We start from the raw sequence: 21120 nt of genomic DNA on the forward strand, positions 1-21120 counted from the left end.
TTGAAGGAAAAACTCTAGGCGACAAAATCCATTACTCAAAAGTATTGTGGACACATATTTAGTATGTGTTTTGTGGCGTTATTTCAGACACTTTAATTTTTTGTGTTTGGAATAACCATGCATAAACATTATTCTATCAAAAATACAAACATGTACATGCATGTTGCTCACATACTATGGTACCCCTGTTTTGTGATAAATAGAGTGTAATTACACCTTTGGCATTAATATGTTTAGAAGCAACTGAAAAAAGCCGATGACGCGCGCCGATGACGTCACCGACCGCGGCTATATTACTTCCGGTCGATTCCATCGACGTGTTTACACACTATATTCACAGCAGGTCACGATTAAAGACGTTCCCAATGCGCTAAGCAGCGCAGCATTGATTGTAGCTTTTGAAAGGGAACACACTTTAACATTGACAAGAACGGACACCAACTGAAAGAAACAGAGAGAATAAAGACTAGAACAAATAAGGGAGCTGATGAGATAATTAATAGTACACAGTTGAATGTAATGACTAAATAAACAGACTGAGGAAAACTTATTCACAGGACAGAACCAAAGACACAATGAAGGAGAAGAACGCACATGTGGCGGTATTATTAATAAACGTTATTTTACATTATTTAATGTAAATAACATTAATATATTAATAAATATGATCTTACTTTATTTTATATGATTTTTTTTTAAAGAAGTCTCTTATGCTCACCAAGGCTCCGTTTATTTGATCAAAAATACAGTAAAAACAGCAATATTATGAAATATTACAATTCTAAATAACTGTTTTCTATTTTAATATAATTTAAAATGTCATTTATTCCTGTGATGCAAAGTTGAATTTCTAGCATCTTTACTCCAGTCTTCAGTGTCCTTTATTAATAAAAGTATACATTTCTGATATACAAAAAAAGTATACAAGAAAACTTTACTGACCACAATCTTTTTATCAGTAGTGTAAATTACATTAATATACTAATTAATTAATTCAAAACAAAATAGAAAACAAAAATGGATAAAAATAATAAAACCATAAGCTAACTAAAAATAACTGTCAAAATCTTCAGATGTCAACATAAGCTCTCAGAACAGATGTGTTCACTCACTCTCTCTGTAGGTGATGAAGTGAGCACAACTGTGCTGAACATGTGGCTTCCTGCCTATTGGAGCTCAGGTCAGACCCTATTTCCGCTGCCTTTGGTGAAGTCCAGAAATTGCTTTTTTCCTTGAGATTGTAGAAGAGAAGGGGCACTTGATGGAGAAGCCGATTCTCTCTCTATGTCTCTCTCTCTCTCTCTCACCGGCCCCGCTGAGATTACAGTCCGCCCTGTGATTTATGGGCCAGAACCTTCCTTGCTGCCTCTGTGTGCGGGAAGCAAAGATTCATATAGAAACAGGTGGTTACGGAGAAATGCTCTTAACCGCGTCAGGTGCATCAACTGTATCCGAATGAAGATGGGAAATCTGAGTGTGTGTGTGTGTGTGTGTGTGTAGACGTAGCTGGAATGAGACCTGAGAGACGCTGTGTCATGGATGATTACTCTTTACTATTCCTGCAATTATTCGAGTGATTGAACCACAGTGAAATATGACTGAGAGAAACTTCTGAATCTTTCTTGTGCAGCGGAGATCTTTAAGTCTCACATCGCACACTGGTGGTCTCCGGATGGGGCCAGGATCGCGTACGCAACCATCAACGACACGCTGGTGCCCAAAATGGAGATCCCCATGTTCACCGGCTCCGTCTACCCTACGGCGAGACAATACCATTACCCTAAGGTAAAGACTGTGCATTACTGTAAACATAAGGGGTAGTGGTGAAGATGATAATGTGTTATTCTTGAATTTTTGTCTTCTAGGCAGGGGAGGAAAACCCTGTCATTTCTCTGTACGTGGTGAATCTCAATGGCCCACTGCACACTATTGAGATGAGAAGACCAGAGGACCAAAGAATAGGGTGGGCTGATGCACTCATTTACTTTCCAAATGTTCATTATGAGGAATTTTACAATGGATGTTGTTGGGGAAAATTTTTTGATTTTAATGCTTTGCGTTCTCTCACAAAACGCTGGCATTCTCTCGAAACTTTGGCGTTCCCTGAAAAACTTTGCTTTCAGGACCAAAACTTTTGTGATGGAAATGATATGAGGTTGGAGGAAAAACTATATTTCAATGCAATACTTTTGCAACAGAGCGCAAAAGATTTTCACAATTTTCTCTGGGGAAAGCAACAGTTTTGTGAGCTGAAAAGTTTTGCAAGCGAATGCAAAAGCATTGAAATATTTTTTTTCCTATTATTTTTCCATCACCATGTGCCCTTAGGGTGATATTTTGTGTCACACTTAAGATTAAGGTCCACTTCTCACTATTAACTACGACTTTTGCCTCAATAAATTTCTAATTACTGCTTATACTGCTAGTTAGTAGGGTATTTGGTAAGATTAAGGGATGTAGAATATGGTCATGCAGAAAAAGGCATAATTTTGTGCTTTTTAAGTACTAAAAAACAGCAAATATCCTAAGAGTGTGCATGCTAATAAGCAACTACTTAATAGTGAGAATTGGACCCTAAAATAAAGTGTTACCATTTTTGGTTATGGCCAAGAACCGATAAATGGATGACATTACAATTCTGATAAAAGTGAATTTATACATCGCAACATTTTAATGAACAGTATTAAAAAATGGACATTCATTTAGAGTTTTGCTAAATATTTCTATGTAAATAAATAGTATGAATATATTTTATTAATAAAATGTTTATATAAAATTTAGAAAATAGATGAAATGAGCAAAAAAAAATAATAATCAGCCTGTAACCAATATGATAATCAAGCGTAGCGTCAGTTCTGGCAGGTCATGCTACTCAAGCTTGCATCAGCTGACTCTCAGCACACATTCATGTTGGTTCTGTTCTGTTAACCCTAAGGGGGGTTATATATCCAAGCTAGGCTGCATGGATGCGCAGGGAGTTCTCGCCCAGGGGTGCGTTTCCCGTACAACTATATAGCTCACTGCTTAACTACCATAGTACGATGCATCGTTGGAGAAATCAACTAGCTAGTCACGAGTGTTTCCCGAAACCGAATGTCGTAAAGTATCGTTCAACCACGTTGGTTTATGACGTCTCGCACGTGGTGGACTAATAACTTTTTTTAATTAATCTGTTTGAGATCGAATTAACGCTAGATTTCGTCATATAAGTTACATACATGGCATCTGAAGACCATTTCAAATTTTTCTCAGTTACTTTGCTTTATTACCAGACTCAATATTTGGCTCGTTCTTACATAGTTGAGCACGTTCGCACATGCGCAGTCTTCAAAAACGGTGCTTTAAATCTCTTGACAAACTAAAAGACGTAAATTACATTTGTATGTATTCTAAATAAAAAATACGGGTTGTACTGAATGTCAGCTTGCTTATTTTGCTAAAGATAAGGATTTATTCAGTCTACATGTCATGTAAACTAGAAACTATGCTTCTAACCACAGCTCCAGAGCTGTCGTTGCAACCACACAAGTTTGCGATGCTGTTTGCGAACGTTCGTTGGAACGATGGTTTCGGGAAACACCAAATCGTTGAACTATGCTGATAACGGCGGAACTTGCGATCATAGTTGGCTAACGATGCTTTCGGGAAACGCACCCCAGAACGGAACCATACCGCCAATCCAAATTGTATGCTAATTGTCAATCGTATTTGGCGATAGTTGTCCTGACAGAACTAATATATTATGCATTCCTAGCTGAAAGTATCATCAAATTAGCCAAAATATCCAATAAAGGGGTGAGAATTGTGTATAGCTGTGAACGATGGGCATTTGAATTCTGCGAAAATCTTTGAAAGATTCGGTCAAGGGCTAGTGATTGCATACAGTCTTTCTGCCAGACATTGCTGCTTATTTCTTGTGTATATTACAGGGAATACTATGTGACTATGGTGAAGTGGGCCACAAGTACGAAACTGGCAGTAAACTGGTTGAACCGAGCCCAGAATATTTCCATCCTGACCCTCTGTGTGGCCACGACGGGTGTCTGCACCAAGGTATGCCTGGTTTTTTAAGTATTTTCCGTTTCTGTGACTGTTTCACAGCATAGGGTGATTATTTCTTCTTTTTTTAAAACCAATGACATGAATTCACATGAACAGTAGGTAACCAGGTCAATGTATTGTTGATTGCTAGTAAGTATTTTGTTTCATTAAGAAAAAAAATTAACACAGGTTTTATTGAATTGGACTTAATGAGTCAGAAACTCGATTCTGCACTCTTGTAATATTTCACTGCAATCTTGCAATGTTTTTTGTTTGCTTTTTTCTTCAGAAACACGAGGATGAAAGTGAGGGGTGGCTGCACAGACAGGTGAGAATTAACTTCCTCTGCCTAGACAAGGGGAAGAAAATGATGGGATGTGCCATGTCAGTGTTTGTCAATGATAACAGCTTTGAATAGTCAGGAACGTTTGATGTTGTTTGTCTTATCTTATTCCCCACACTACCGTGCTTGAGCTGATATTGTTTTTCCTGATTAGTTTTTCATGTCTGTTTTTCACCAGAGGGAGAAAGTGGCCGCATGAAATGTTTTGCAATAACACGAATAAAGGATTGTGTGGCTCCTGCAGAAATAGGCCTGAGGGCTCAGACGCACTATTACATATGCACTGCATCATCATAATAATTCACAATCTAATATATGTTGTTATGGTTTAAACATTTTTGGTGTTGCTTGGAGATATACGACCGCTCTGTGCTGCGGACACATTCTCTAGTGCTCCTGCGGGTCTTATAATTCAGTAATTATGAAACTCTGCAGAGCAAACCAAATAACGAAACACTACCATGGGTGGAAAGCTTCACCGCGATGACAGTAATAATGGTGCTGGTGTGACGGTAATGATCATTTTAGAGGTACATTTCCCAAACAGAATGAAGAGCCGCTGTTCTCTAAAGACGGTCTGAGGCTGTTCTTCACCAGAGCAATCCCACAGGGAGGACGAGGGAAGTTCTTCCACATCTCCATGTCCATCTCACAGGTACAAACTTCAGCAACGTGTGTTAAAGCAGGGCTTTTCAAACTTTCTGATCTGTATTCTGTATGCTGTGTAGACAGTGTCAGTAATTATAATGACTAATTTGCTTTTATGGGAAGCGACTGAACACCAGTGGGCGGGGCCTATGGTGCGATGATCTAAAAGTATTTTTCGATGTCTTGCTCTGTCAGAAATATCACATCATGTGTGACATCTCAAATCCCTCAATATCCAAACGAACTGTCTTTGGGAGCTTCATTAAATGCTTTGTTTATAATGAGGAGGACATTTTAAGCTCTGAAACCTTCAGGATGTTTTACAGGATGTTTTTCACAATGGCTAAGACATTAAACCCCATTCTCTGTGCCATATTATCAAGGGTATATTATCTATTTGTTGAATAAATCACACTGTCTGAAAAACATTAAACAAGTTCAGGCAGTTAGACACCATTTGCAAATCTCATGCTCTGATTTGCAAAACTCTAAACACATTCTCACTCACTAAAACACATTTTGCACTTTCATGCACTTGTGTTGCAAAACGGTAAACACAAGTAGCAAAAGTTAAACTACATCTCAGTTGTCATCGTTTACACACAACGGCTCAGAATGGTTCACACTTGTTTCTAATGATGTGATCAAACCCACTGTACAAAATATAAGCCATTTAGAGTGAATTTTGATAGCAACAATGGATGGAAACAGTCTGAGAGGGAGAGGAGGAAGAGTATGTGAATGAGGAGGAAGAGGAAGAGCCAGGTGTGGACAGTGTTGTCAAGGCTGGATCTGGAACACTAGAGGGGTTTCTCCTTTGTCTGGCAGGACCCAAGTCCTCAGGCTGGACCCAACATGTAAACGTGAGGCAGAACGAACCTCTCACTGACCTTGATTTTGCTGCACAACTTCTTTAAGTGTATACAGGAACATGTTTTCATTTAGAGTTTTCTTTGACCTTTTGGACTTTTGCATTTGGGCTACTGTGTGTTTACAGTCCACAAGCGCTGACTATACAGACATTCCATCTCTTTCTTAGCGTTGTTCCCACACATTTTCCGGGTCCGCTTCACACTCACATGATTTGGCACAGGTTTTACGTCGGATGCCCTCCCTGTCACAAGTGCTGGGACACAATAATGAATATACAATGTATATTCAGACATTCCATACTATATAATATTCAATGCAAAACTGCACTTGCAGTACCTACAGTATACAATACATTCACCTTAGTTGTGATTACTATACTCATACATAATTGCACATTTGGTTTACTGTTTACAATATGCATTTGTTTGAGTTTGAGTACAGGTGAAATGGTTTTGGGCTGATTGTTTGATTTTGCCAGAAGAGTCAGGGGTTTTGTGAAGGTATAGAGATTTGGTTGTGTGTTTATTTAATGTCGTGAGAAAATGGGTTTCAAGAAATGTGTCTTAGCAATTGTGAAAAACTGTAATGGTATAAAGACCTTTTATATGTCAAAATATCAAGGCATATTTGATTTCTCATGTCATGACCCCTTTAATACAAACAAGTGTCTTCATTTTGCCAAGGCGGTTGGTTTTGTTTTTGTTTTTTAACTAATCACGTTTTACTGTCGACAGCATTTAATTCATTAATTGCTTAATTTCTTCAGACATGTTCTACGTCTCTTTTAATGACAACACAGTAATAGCATTGTATTATTCACAATCTCGAGTTCCATTCAGTTTGACTGATGTCTGTTTAATTTGTTTTGTTCATGAAGCCCAACAGCAGCACAGATTCTCTGCAGTCGATCACATCAGGAGACTGGGACGTCACGCAGGTTCTGGCATATGATGAGGACAGCCAATTAATGTGAGCGAATCCACCAACACCACACACTGAACATCAATGAGTCATTAGTCATTAAGAATGAACATATTTAAGTAGTGAGTATTATGTGATGTATGGTAATCGTTCAGTAGCATGGTATACAAGATATACATATATAGATATATAGATATATAGATACAAGTATCTACCCTTGTGAAGAAGTGTTTTAAAAAAACTTGTCATGCTTTTAAGATGTACACTTACTTTGATGTGTTGATTAACATAGTAAAGCATATGTAAAGTACTTGATTATAAATTGAATTGTAGTGTTAACTTTAGCGATTTAAAGGTTATACGTCTTAAATGTACTACAGTGCAATTTCATTGTTACAAAATATGAGAGGAAATATAGAAGGAAAAAATATATTTAAAAACTTGTGTTCGCTCACAAAACGTTTGCGTTCCCCCAAGAAACTTTGCGATTATGTTTACATTACATATTACATATTAATTTTAGTGTAGTCAAATCGATTAATCGCGATCGTGTCCTTGTTACATATATTACATGTACAGTAGTTACTGTAGTAAGAACTATAAATTATGCATAATTACATGCAACTAACTCTAAACCAAAACATAATCATAATCCTAACCCTATATTAAGTTCATGTAGTTATTATTACTCAAATTAGTAACAAAAATACTCTAAATACTCTTAATTAGTACTAAATGCATAATTACACTGTAACACAGACACCTTAAAATAAAGTGTGACCTTAACTTTATATATATTGTGTGTGTGTGCATGTGTGCGTGCGTCCGTGCGTGTCTATATGTACATATATACGCATATATACAGTATGTTTGTATAAATATGTATGTGTGTGTGTGTGAACAGAGTGCCTAAAGCGGACCATCGAAATAAAGTGTAACCAAAAACCTAAACAATTTTTAAAAGTAATAGTCAAAGGTGCATGATGAGCTTATGCTTCAGCTGTACATGTTAGCAAACACTCAACAACAAATGCAAATAAGTGCCCGAAAACATTACATACATTTTGCAATTGTATTGTTTGAAGTGTACTCCTGTTTCACAAGCGTTTAGCTTCTTTGTATAGATTATACAAAGCGTTATATGTATTATGTTTTGATATAATTTTTTTGTTTGAATAGATATTTCCTCAGTACTGAGGATGACCCTAAAAGAAGACATCTCTACAGGTACATAAGACACATATATTGAAGTCTTGGTTGATGCTGTCTCAGGCTTGTTCTCGCTGACAGTGTTAATGTGTCTGTGGTTGTTTCAGCGCAGACACAGTGGGCTCCTTCAACCGCCGCTGTCTGTCCTGTGACTTCACTGACAGCTGTGGGTATGTCAGTGGCTTCTTCAGTCCCAGCATGGACTACTTCCTGCTCAACTGTAAAGGTAGACATCTCTTCCTTTCTCTTTTGATCTCAGTGTATGAACATTTATGTCATAGTAGTAATTATTTAAAAATTATACTAGCTATAAGTAACTTTGCAACTACACGTCAACTAACTCTCATCAGATTATTAGTAGACAGTTGTTGACTCTTAGGTTATGGTTAGGTCTTAGGGTTCGGGTAGTAGAATAAGTTGACATGTAGTTACTAGCCAAGTTACTTATAGTGTCTGTTGGAGGAGAATCAAAATAAAGTGTTAGCAGATATTAAGCATACAGTCTACTAATACTCTAATGAGAGTTAGTTGACATGTAGCTGCAAAGTTACTTATAGGTCTTAGAATGTCTGAAGTGGACTATCGAAATTAAGTGTTACCGTAATTAGTACCGTCATTTTTTTTTATACACTTTAAAATCCTCTCTGACCTCACCACAAACCCAGACAAATTTTCAGTAAACACTTGTGAGTTGACACTGCGGTGAATGTCGATTTATCTCAATGTTATATCATCTTCTGACTCATCCGTGTTCAATATCATCCGTGTTCAGTGTCCGTCATTCAGTGTTACAGAAAGTGGAAATAAAGAAAGGGAAGGAGACGGTGAGAGTGGACTCATTGTTAGGGAGCACTGTGTTATTGTTCAGCTGTGAAGGTTCCATGCTGCAAAGTGCATTGATTATTTGCAAGGCTTGTTTCTATAGCAGCTGAATTGTTCTGAAGGCAGTCTGCAAGGCCTGAATGCTGCCATGGTCGTATATTGAACTGTCATGAGCGATCTCCTTGAGCAATGACGTGTTTATGATCAGTGCTGTTGTGGCACTCGTAAAAGCTTCATCCCAGATGCTCGTTAACAGAAGCTTTTATGCACCTTTTTCAGTTAAGTGACACGGCAGTCTTTAAAAAAAACTTTGGAGCACTTTACAGCACTTGTAAAACACATGGATTAACTGTTGGTGAGTGTTTGCTAAGTACAGCTAAAGCATAAGCTCTGACTTAATACATAATCATGCACCTTTGACTATTACTTTTAAAAATTGTTTAGGTTTTTGGTTACACTATTTCGATGGTCCGCTTTAGACACTGTTAACTGTTAGGTTAGGGTTAGGTGTTAGGGTTTGAGTTAGTAGAAAAAGCTGATGTAGTTGCAAAGTTACTTATAGTCAGTAGAATGTCTAGATTTAGTAGGTAGGCAAGTAGACAAGTAGAAATTGAAAGTCATATCGTACATTGACAAAAATATACTTTGGACCAATAATAAATAATACTCTAATTTGCAAGTCAAAGTCATTCGTTTTTTCTCAAATTATGTTTATGGATTGGTTCAAATAATTTATAGGTTAGGGTTTGTTCAAATAAACCCCACTGATAATAATTTCAAATTGGTCATCAAAATTCAAGCCCAAAAATGTATTTGAACCAGTTGTTTCAACAGTTGTGATACTGTATAAGTATACTGTATGCAGTATGCATGAATAGTTCAAAATTCAGATCTGAAATAATTATTTTGTTAGACACATCGTTAACTAAAACCATTACTAAAACGTTGTAAATAAAATAAAATAAATATTTTAAAAAACTTATTTAATTTATTTAACTTATTTAATTTAGCTAGTTGTTGTCAAGGCAACATGTATCATATCCATGTAGTTTTAGTGAAAATACTGAAATAACTAAAACTAAGCAACAACATCAACAAAATTGTTACAAAATATATAGACTTTTATTTTGTTTAAAGACCAAATAATATGACAAAAAACACAAAACAACATACAACAAAAATACATAAAAAATAATAAGACTTGACAACACAATGGCTACAGCACCTTACTGGAGAATTACTGATTAACCAAAATAATAATAATAATAATTTTTCAAGCAAATTTGCACAAAGTAATTGTTGGAACTATAAAAAGCAATGCATGTCTTGTATCTTTATTTATTTATTGATTGTGTTTGTGTGATGTCAGGCCCTGAAGTTCCATATGTGGCAGTTTACAGCACCTACGACAGACAGAGTGAGTATCCAGCAGCCTGTGTGTGTGTGTGTGTGTGTGTGTGTGTGTGTGTGTGTGTGTGTGTGTGCGCGTGCGTGCGTGCGTGCGTGTGTGTGTGTGTGTGTGTGCGTGCGTGCGTGCGTGCGTGCGTGCGTGCGTGCGTGCGTGCGTGTGTGTGTGTGTGTTTTGGGGTCATGCTCCTGTCATTTGACTGCTTATCACTGAGCAACGTGCACACACATTCAAGCACAGGCTACATGCACACTGCAGAGATTTGTGTCGTCACCACATTTCATTTTAAAAAAGGGACCTATTATGCCCTTTTTCAAAGTCTTGATTTTGTTTTTGGGGTCTGCTGCTGAGAGCAACTATGGTGGAGAGAAATAGTCTCAAAGATGGTAGATTCATGAGCCAGCTGAGCAAGTGCTGTTGAGATTAATTCCTTTCTACAGGTATCAGTGTCAGTGTGTGGATGAATTAGTAATAAGAGCCGTTATAGACACAGACTACCGTTCAAAAGTAGTTAATACTTTTATTCAGCAAGGATGCATTAATTTATTAATTTGAAAAGATCTTGAAAAAAATGTATCATGGTTTCCACAAAAATATTAAGCAGCACAATTGTTTTCAACATTGATGATAATAATAATAAATGTTTCCTGAGCACAAAATCAGAATATTAGAATGATTTCTGAAGGATCATGTGACACTGGAGACTGGAGCAATGATGCTAAAAAATCAGCTTTGCTGCCACAGGAATAAATTACAATAAAATAAGCTTTTTATATCCGCTATAGATATATAAGCTATGTAAATCTACACTATAATTTATTAGGCTGTTAAATAGAAAGGAAGTACACCAGCACTGTAGTGCATTTCAGTGGATGTATAATACATGCAACATTTTATTTTGTGGCTCTCATCTGTACCATTATCATCCCTCCCACTTGTTGGCTTAGCAGGTAAAGAAACTCTTTTTATGAGTGGACCATTTGTCCTATTTATGTGGTGCAGACCGATAGCAGCCGAAAGTGAGAAAGGGCAGCAAATCATAGGAAACTGCTCAGAAAAAAAGTTTCACTTTTAATTTTCAAAAAGGTCAAACAGAAGGTCAAACAGAACAAATAGTGACTGCAGTCCTGCAGAACTGCCAGAATAGTGCGTGTGCTCCTTAGGACATGAGGAAAAACTAAATGTTTGTAAATATGTTGACAAATATAAACATACAATATAAAAACAAACATACCATAGGGAAAATTATGTTAACATTTTAAGAAGAACGCTATTGCGTCTCGGAGCGAATGGCAATTTCTTCAGTTCAAAATAACGAGGAACGACATATTTTTATGAAATGCAGTGGAGGAAGAAGTATGATATTACAGATCAAGTACAGATACTTGAAAAATGTACTTAAGTAGAGTAACGAAATAAATATACTCCACCACTGTCCATTTTACTCAGTAATGGAGTCATATGTCATTGCTGTTAAACAGAGTAAACGGATAGTTTTAGGCGTGTAACAATATATTGTGTCACAATATATTACAGTACAAAACCGTGATGTATGTATCATGCACAGTTTGCACAAAATTAAAGTTTATACATTTTTTATTTAGTATAAAATATGGTAAACCCAGAAGGTCACACCTTTGAGCTTCCATGTTTATTGTTAATTAGTATTAATAAATAAATAAATAAAGTACAAACAAATAAATTATAAAATACAATATCTGAAAATGTTTATATTTAGTCTATAACAAAAAATATAGTATTAATTCAATCTGAAACAGATGAATTAAAAGAAGTTATTACTCCACCACCTTTGTGACATCATTAGCCAACGGGTTTGAACAACAAAGGTACGACAATACGGTTTCGGGAAACAGTCGTGACTTGCTAGTTGATTGATTCAATGATGCATCACTATGGTAGTTAAATAGCGAGTTACATCGTTGTACGGGAAATGCACCCCTGATTGAGTTCCAGCTTCTACAAAGCTCCTCCTCCAAAAGCCCAGAGCGCTCTGATTGGCCAGCTGACCCAGTGCATTGTGATTGGCCAAACACCTCAAGCGTGAGTCTGAAATGTAACGGTGCTTACCATAATCATGAGTTTCAGCTTACTAGGCTTCTGAAGCAATTGTAAACGCAAACAGTGAATAATGTTCTCGGCTTTACCGTATCAGTTCAAGCTTGAATCAGAATCTGAAAATGCGGATGATCAAGCCGATCGATCGGATTCGGAACCAACATCGGAATACACTAGAATTTTTCTAAACCTCACCTTCTTTCTTTGTCTGTGTCTTTAGTTGGCCATTATGCTAACATTTCACATTGTGGCGTAAAGGCGTTTATAGAAGTAATATATGGACTTTGATCGAGGCATTTTAGGCAGTGGACCAGTGGTTTCTGTTAGATAGAATAAACACTAAAAAAAAAATCTAACGAATGCCGATTGGTTCTTTAAACGCCGCAGCACCAGCCAATCAGAAGTACTTACGTAGTCATATATATATATCGTACCCCCGCCTGCGATCGGCACGCTGTGCAATATGAAAGCTTCTGCCGCCAAACTATAAATGCTGGTTGAAATTTATTCACTCCGAGAGTTGTCATGGCTGAAATCCCTTTGTGGGAGACTATTGACAAATCTGAGCAGACCGCTTTCAATGTTTTGATGGTGCCTGGGGGCTCAATGTTTACACTTTTGGGGAAGATAAATCAATAAATGTCATCCTAATAGTAGTCCATGAACAATAAAATGGGTTAAGATAATGTATTTTAAAATAAAATAAAAATCTCACGTACTTCACCTTTAAGCACTCAAAAGAGTGAGAAGTTCAGGAAGAAGCTCTCATTACCAACCTCTGCACAGCCAGACTCTCACACACACACACACACACTCATTGCATTATATTCCCACAGCATGTCAATTGACGAGCAGAGCTCCTCCCAGGCTTACCATAGGCCACAGTGTGATTGAGTCTCCATACACACGCCTGCGCTGGCACACAGCGAGCACTCACAGATGATTGGATTATCGCCAGACACGCCATTCCTTCCATAAACTGTGACCTCTCTGTGTAAGCGGCTGGTAATTGTGTTATGTATATTATATCCTGTAAGCCCTCCGATATCACAACGACCGCGTGATTCAGTGTGACGGTCCATCACAGAAGTCATTTCACAGAGCTCACATCTGTGTGTGTGTGTGTGTGTGTGTGTGTGTGTGTGTGTGTGTGTGTGTGTGTGCGCGTGCGTGCGTGCGTGCGTGCGTGCGTGCGTGCGTGCGTGGAATGTTTATGAACACTGTTTGTTTGCAAGTTCATCTGAAGTTCTTGCCCTGTCATTTTGAATTTTTTCCCTTCCATCCCCTTCACTGCTGGATTCTTTCAGTAAATGCTATGTGACACCAAGGTCAAAATCAGATGACTCACACAGAACTCATACGGATCTCCTTCTCCATGTTTACGTGCAAATCATTGCTGTTTTTTTTTTTTTTCAAATGTGCAGATATGTCAATAGCACTGGTGCAATGGGCTTGAGTCTGAGCAGGCGCTGATAAGCCTGTCTTAAAATGAAACCCCTCACCACAATGTGCTCTTAATTGTTTCGTGCACTTCCAAGGCTCTATCGCTGCTGCACAGAATGGAAGGTCTCTGTTTACCGCAGCACACACGATATCTGCTCATTTTAGTCCCTCTCTATCAGAAAAGCCAGCTGCTCACGGCCTCTCACAACCTCTGAACATCTACAACTGCTAATCCTGCAACTGTTTCTCCTTTATGTCCCAGAGCAATTAGTTGCTCATTTCGGTGTGTTTGAGGAGGTTTTGTGTTTGCAGATACTTAGTTTGAGATAAACATTAGACTTTTCCTTGATTTGTTTAAAAGCTCTTAAAGAAATAGTTCTCCCTAAAATTAAATTTATTCAATTATGCAATAATTATATAATGAATTCAACACAAGTATAAGTACTGTATCTGTAAAGAGTGCATTAGCAGAATGTTCACGCTGCTTTTTCTTATTAAGACTTATTTTTTATTTTATATTAAAACAAAACACCATAAAAGTTGTCCATATGACTTCAGTTCGGTATAGTATACAGTCATATTTTAACTTTAAAGAAATATAAAATTTTCAATACAAGTTAAGCTAAATCGAAAACAATTGACCCTTCGCAGGGAGCTTGATTGACAGGTGATCTGACCAATCATTCTTCACCATTCGTCGTTTTGTCCGACAAAGCAGTCAGGAGAGTTAGTAGATTAACATGGGAGGATTTGAACTTGAAAAACGGAGTGTACTGACTCCTTTCCGCGGATAAAACAACATTCCTTCTGATGTTCATTTATGGAAGTAACTAAAGGGGGCGGGTCTTTGCGAACGGTCAATTGTGGCATAAGGTTGATGAATTTTTACTCGTCTCTCCTTTCCTTTACAAAAATGGAGGTTACAGAGCTTCTTACAATGGAAAGAAATTGCACACATTTGCTGAGGATTTAAAAGCAGAGATGTAAAGGTTATTATGTGTTAAAAGTTGTGTTTATTTATTATTTGTCATTTTTACATTTTAGGATTTTAGGTGTCAGCTGCTGTCTTGGCAACAATGTTGTAATTGGCTATAACTGTGCACAGAAATGTTTTTCTCTAAAAGCAGGTTAACGCATTGATCACAGTCTGTTGCAATTCTATTTGAACACTGAGTATTTTACAAATTGTTTACAAATTGGCCCCTTTTACTTCAATTGTAAGTGCCTCAATCCATGCAACATTTGTGATTTTTTAAAGAAAAGGAGAAGTCGAAATGTATTTGAGATAATCAACATAGTAATGGAGCCTGGAATATTCCTTAAGAGTAACAGACCAGTAATTATTTACAAAAAAATCTTTCCCTCTGCCATACCTTTTATATCTAATTTGCTCTCATATATAGACATGGGTCATATGAGCAATGCAAAATGTTGGTTTTTGGTGCAAATTGTGAATACGTTTTAGGATTTATGATAAGATTGTGGAGTGTAGGAAGCATGAATATTTACCTAAATAAAGAAAACCATACAGCTTTTTTAATCATAAAATGATTGGGTTTTTTTCTCCCTGCAGAGGTGCGTGACATTGAGTTGAATCTGAGCTTGAACAGAACGGTGAACTCGCTGCAGATGCCGAGAGTGGAATACACGGAGATAAACATAGAGGATTACAGTATGTTAACCAAAACTGCTGGTGTTTAACGGCTCCAAAATGATTTAAGAGGGATATTAATATAATATAGATGCAGATGGATGTCTCTCTTTGTCATACACAGGACTCAGCATACAGATCCTGAAACCTGCAGGCTTCATAGAAACCTCACACTACCCACTTCTGCTCCTCATGTGAGTAAATGACAATTTTAATGCAACTTTTTATTTTATTTTCTTTACAGGTCATCCTTTTAAGGATGCCTATGTCTTTCTACATAACAACACACTCAACAACAAACACATTTGATATGTAAAATGTGTGTCAGTGTCCAAAAGAGTTTCTCTGAACTCTCCCGACCTTCCATCATGGTTGAATCCCTCATTAAAAAAAGTCATTATCTACCCTTCTCTTGCATGTTATTTTTCCCCCGAGTCCCACTTATAATGTTAGTCAAGGTTTCTTGCATCTAAAAGCTAATTTAGTTATTATTAATTTACCTGGTTTCTTCACGCTTTTGTATGTAAATTACCTCTTTTACGATTGGCTAAAAAATAGTGACCAATATAAATGCCAATATTTACCTATTTTCAAGTATGCCCGATTGGAGGTTTTGGAGGGTTGGTTAAGAGAAATTATGAGTCCACCAAATGTCAGCTCCAAATTCTTCCAACAGCCTTGTACTGTAAATGTTTGAATAAATATGAATAAATTGATAAATAAAGATTTAATAATTATTATTATTATAATAATTATAAAAAAATAAAAACAAAATTTAAATGTTTAAAATATTTTTTTGTGGAAAACAAAAAATGATTAAAAAAAATTATATTATGTTATTGTAACGGGTGGCTGTATAAAGCGCACAATGACGAGAAAAAATCTAACAGAAACACTTTATTTAACAATACTAACTATCACAGAAAAACACTACTGCGTAAACTCAAACGAGAACGAACAATGAACGGCGGAAACTAAGTCTAACTAATCAACTAAGAACAGGTGAGGAACTTATTAATAACTATGGAAACTTACTAACAAACATAACTCAGAACAGGGAAAAGAATGAAACCGAAACCAAAACAGCATTAGAATGTAACAGTTATGTATTTTACTGATTTTATTAAATATTTTATAAAATTATATTTATCTGCATCTGAATATCAATAATGCTCAACCACTAGCATCAAAGCAATAACAACATCATGCCAAGATGCTGAATACCAAATAGGTGTTATTAATATGTAAATGGAGCAGTCAAATGTTAAAGTGCTCATTATTAAGACAATTTCTACTCTCTTTAATTTTTTTTAGCAATTAAGTTTAAATAAATGGTTCAGGGAAGAAGCTTTAAATCCTGAACTTTATAATTTGCCTGTAGTACAGTACGGTCTATTATATCACCGAGCAAATCCTGTTTTCCATGATATGAGGCATTTAAAGCGTGTGCTGAAGGTCATCCTATTAACACACAAACAGCAGTTCCTCTCCTGCACTGCGCTTCAGGTCTCATCAAGAGTTTGAGTGTAACTCTGAAATGGACTTGAGTCTGTGCTATTAATCTTGTCTGTTCAGCCGTACACTTTCAGCCACTGTAATTACACCACAAATGAGTTCACCTGAAGCCCGCCTTCAATTAACCCACCCGCCGCACACATCATGCATACCGCGGTACACCATCACCTGTGCTCTCTACAGGGACCGTAGATGGTGTGTTAGGACTATAGTGAATATAGTGACTGTGTCTCAAAACCCAGTGAGCTGCCTAACTACCTTTGTGAAAAACTGATTATTATACTTTAAAAGAGATAAGTGTGAAGTGAATGTAATGTTTTCTGACACTTAATTGCATATTAAATGCTATCAAATGAAAATGTGTTATAGTTTACATATATATTAAATGTAATTAGCTGAACTTTAGAGTGCTTTTTAACATACTTAAGTAGGATTTAAGTGCATATTTTTATGTAATTACATCTATTGTCATTGAAAATTTATTAAAGTGTATAGGGGTGTAAAGAGACCCTCATGTCACGAGTCGATACATGTCGCGATACTGAACTCATGATACGATATTATTGCGATACAAGACATGGTAAAAGGCTAACGAAAAATGTACTGTTGATTAAAATGCTAAATTTGGTGTTACATTGTGGGTGTAAATGAATAGGATTGGACTTGGTGCTGGTAACACAATGCACAGGACAACAGTGTCACCACATAATATTCATGATTCTGAAGCTGAAAATATATATATTTTTAGATGAATATGATTACACTCTGTCACTGACCACATATTAAAATAATGTAGGCCCCTTTTTACTGGTAACATAAGACATTTGGCATTACCAGGACCCACACATATTCCCCCATTGCATTATTAATTATACTTTTTTTTTCTCACACAGTATTTTTTATTTTGGGTGAACTATACACAATACACATTGTCACTATCCATACATATTGTTGCATTTTTGTATTGCGATATATTGTTAAACCCCTAGTATGCCAAATGAACTGACAAGCATTTATGGTAAACTCTTTATGGTAAACTAATGATATACATTACAGTCATTTCTACTGAAACTTGTACGTTATGTATTTAAATAAAGTTGTAATTGCACATTTGTAAGGATGATATTTTATAATATAAAATAAAATTGTATATAATAATATAAAATAAACAGTTAAAATGATCATCAAAGCAAGTAAATAACTCATCAAAGTAAGTGTACTTCAGTTTAAAAAAATACTTTTTCCATACTTTCACTTGGAACATTCCAGAACGTAGATATCATTGTCATAAATATTTTCTAGATAGGCAGCTTACTAAATTGAAACAGCCAGTTTGATCAAGCTCAAATTAAATGCTTCTTTTCTTAAGAAAACCTTTGTCTTTTTTCTATCTCTCTCAGAGACGGGACTCCAGGCAGTCAGTCGGTCTCAGAGCAGTTCCACATTGACTGGGCGTCAGTGCTGGTCAGCAGTTTTGGGGTGGTTGCAGTGCGCTTTGACGGTCGTGGAAGTGGCTTCCAGGGGACTAACTTACTCCATAAGGTGCAGCGCAGGCTGGGAATGTTCGAGGAGAAAGACCAGCTGGATGTCCTCAGGTAGTTGAGCAGCCATCTGTGCCCTACACACAGTGAACATCCATCAGTGCCAACACACAGCTGCACGAATGTACTGCATCTCCTTAACCGTGCGGAAGACCTTCAGTCATTTACATGTACACCATGGCCTGACTTAAAAACTCAGTGATGTGATTGACACTGACTCTTCAGAATGTGAGAAGGTCCTACAGTGGCAGACCGTTTAACATTTTGTCTTTTGTGTCTGGCAGTGTTATGATGCAGGAGCCGTACATTGACAAGACTAGAATTGGAGCTTTTGGCCAGGTAAATACACACTGCATTTTACTGTTATGATCTGTCCAGACAGACATTTCTTTGCCTCTCTCATACGCACATGCATACAGAAAGTACATTAAAGATCTCTTCCAAACCAACTGCTTCGCTGTCTCTTAAGGCAGCATTGTAACTGAAGGGGAATTTAATGGGTCTATTTACACAGGTCACAACGTGCTTTTACTGATCAGATAGCTGTCTGATTTGTTAAACTGTTTTATTTACACTTGGCCACATTACTGCCACAGATCTGGTGGGCCATATCCGTGGCAATGTGTTTTGAAGTAGCGCTGTCATATCCGGCTACTGGGAGCCAGTATAACATTTACATGTGCGGCTTCAACAACTAGATGTATTTACTGTACACTTGTCCAGTTTCATTTGGAATGTGTCTCAAGCTACCTCCTGAAGTGGTTTAAGTGATTGGATTTAAAGCGTTTCAGAGGGCATTTACACTTGGTCTTTTCACGATTGGATAGCATTTTGCTGCCCTGATTGACAACTTAAAATATCTACATAGGCAGCTCACTAGGTTTTGGAACAGAGCTACATTGTCTGCGACCGTTGAGGGTTCACTTAAAAGTGTGACTCATCCAACAGCAGTTTCAGAACGTCACATAAACTCTTCCTCTCTCACTAACTTCAGTCCTGAAGAAGAGCAGAACAAATTGGTTTCATGCAGTAAGAAGAACTTAATTGAGACCATCTACATTTCTGGCTACATCTTCGTTTTTTCCCATGCGTATTTCTTTCCTTGAAAGATTGAATTTTTTTTACAGGATTAATTAATGCTTGTTCAAAGGCTGAATTTCTGCCTCACTTTAATGAGCACAGACAGTATCAGAAACTTCTGTAACTAGTAATGAGAGTGTGATTTCAGAGCGCTTGAGTTGAGTGTCTTGTGTTTCAGGTGTATGGAGGTTACATCACCAGCCTTCTGCTCAGCTCGGAGGACTCCATGCTCAAGTGTGCTGCAGTGCTCTCGCCCATCACAGACTTTGCACTATATGGTAGGGCTTGTGTGTGTGTGTGTGTGTGTGTGTGTGTGGCTTGGTTTATTATACATTGTGGGAACCGAATGTCCCCACAAGGATAGTAAAACCTGAGATCACCTCCATTGTGGGTACCAGCCAGCGGTCCCCATGAGGGGAATGGGTTAATAAACATACTAAATTATATATTTTTGAAAATGTAAAAATGCAGAATGTTTCCTGTGATGGGTAGGTTTAGCGATAGGGGCAGTGTAAGGGGATAGAATATACAGTTTGTACAGTATAAAAACCATTACGCCTATGGAATGTCCTCACAAGGATAGAAATGAAAAACTGTGTGTGTGTGTGTGTGTGTGTGTGTGTGTGTGTGTGTGTGTGTGTGTGTGTGTGTGTGTGTGTGTGTGTGTGTGTGTGTGTGCGTGCGTGCGTGCGTGCGTGCGTGCGTGCGTGCGTGCGTGCGTGCGTGCGTGCGTGCGTGCGTGCGTGCGTGCGTGCGTGCGTGCGTGCGTGTGTTTCTTTTATATATATGACTCATGAGGACACAAATGTCTATAATGACGTGGTTACATGGTATAATTACACTGGTATTACTGCGTGAACATGGTTTATGAGGACATTTCCTGAGTCCTCGTAATTAAAATGGCTTAAAAAGCTACACTGTGTAATTTTTTAAGTTGATTCTTAGCTAAAACCACTTTGTTCTTCAAAATTATATGTGCTCATTCATATGTAATTACTTCTACCAACTAATCAAGTATTCTCGTAAGCGTATCTGCCATTTATAATACATAGGAGCGTGTTGCGCCTCCATCTTGAAAATACATTAGCCAAAGAGGGACATACCTGGAAATTCAAGCTTCGCCTTTCGCGTTTTTACACTCAGTGGCACCGTGACGAATGCGAGGGGGAGATTACTCTCGACCGCCGGCAGATTTGAAATAATACGTTCACCGTAGGACTTAAAACGCCCTCGGAATGGGAGGGGCTAGAAAGTAATATTCAGTTGGTAGTCATATACAATTTCACCGCTAGATGGGGGTAATTCCTACACAGTGTAGCTTTAAAAATGTAAAAAAGCAGAACGTTTTCTGTGATAGGTTTAGTGGTGGGGTTAGTGTAGGGGGATAGAATATACAGTTTGTACTATATAAAAAACATTATGTTTATGGAATGTCCTCATAATGATAGGTGCACCAACGTGTGTGTGTGTCTTAAGACGGGTGTTCAATCATGTTCCTGGAAGATCACTTTTCTGCAGAGTTTAGCTTCAATGCACCTGTCTGGAAGTT

The 21120-nt window shown here is 37.4% G+C and overlaps 1 protein-coding gene across 3 annotated transcripts in view; it reads left to right on the forward strand.

Annotated features, from left to right (window-relative positions):
• Positions 1-21120, forward strand: part of dpp6a (dipeptidyl-peptidase 6a) — a 430900-nt gene that overhangs the window by 402214 nt on the left and 7566 nt on the right. For all 3 annotated transcript variants that reach the window (XM_079602703.1, XM_079602704.1, XM_079602702.1), the window contains 14 exons: positions 1631-1785; positions 1866-1963; positions 3930-4053; positions 4331-4369; positions 4932-5039; positions 6783-6874; positions 8006-8053; positions 8143-8261; positions 10227-10274; positions 15358-15456; positions 15560-15629; positions 18351-18545; positions 18776-18830; positions 19750-19849. In XM_079602703.1, the coding sequence (XP_079458829.1) occupies positions 1631-1785; positions 1866-1963; positions 3930-4053; positions 4331-4369; positions 4932-5039; positions 6783-6874; positions 8006-8053; positions 8143-8261; positions 10227-10274; positions 15358-15456; positions 15560-15629; positions 18351-18545; positions 18776-18830; positions 19750-19849 (1350 nt within the window). The remainder of the gene's footprint in view (positions 1-1630; positions 1786-1865; positions 1964-3929; positions 4054-4330; positions 4370-4931; positions 5040-6782; positions 6875-8005; positions 8054-8142; positions 8262-10226; positions 10275-15357; positions 15457-15559; positions 15630-18350; positions 18546-18775; positions 18831-19749; positions 19850-21120) is intronic.

Source organism: Phoxinus phoxinus, assembly GCF_949152265.1.
Source record: "Phoxinus phoxinus genome assembly, chromosome: 24".
Taxonomy (NCBI): Eukaryota; Metazoa; Chordata; class Actinopteri; order Cypriniformes; family Leuciscidae; genus Phoxinus; species Phoxinus phoxinus.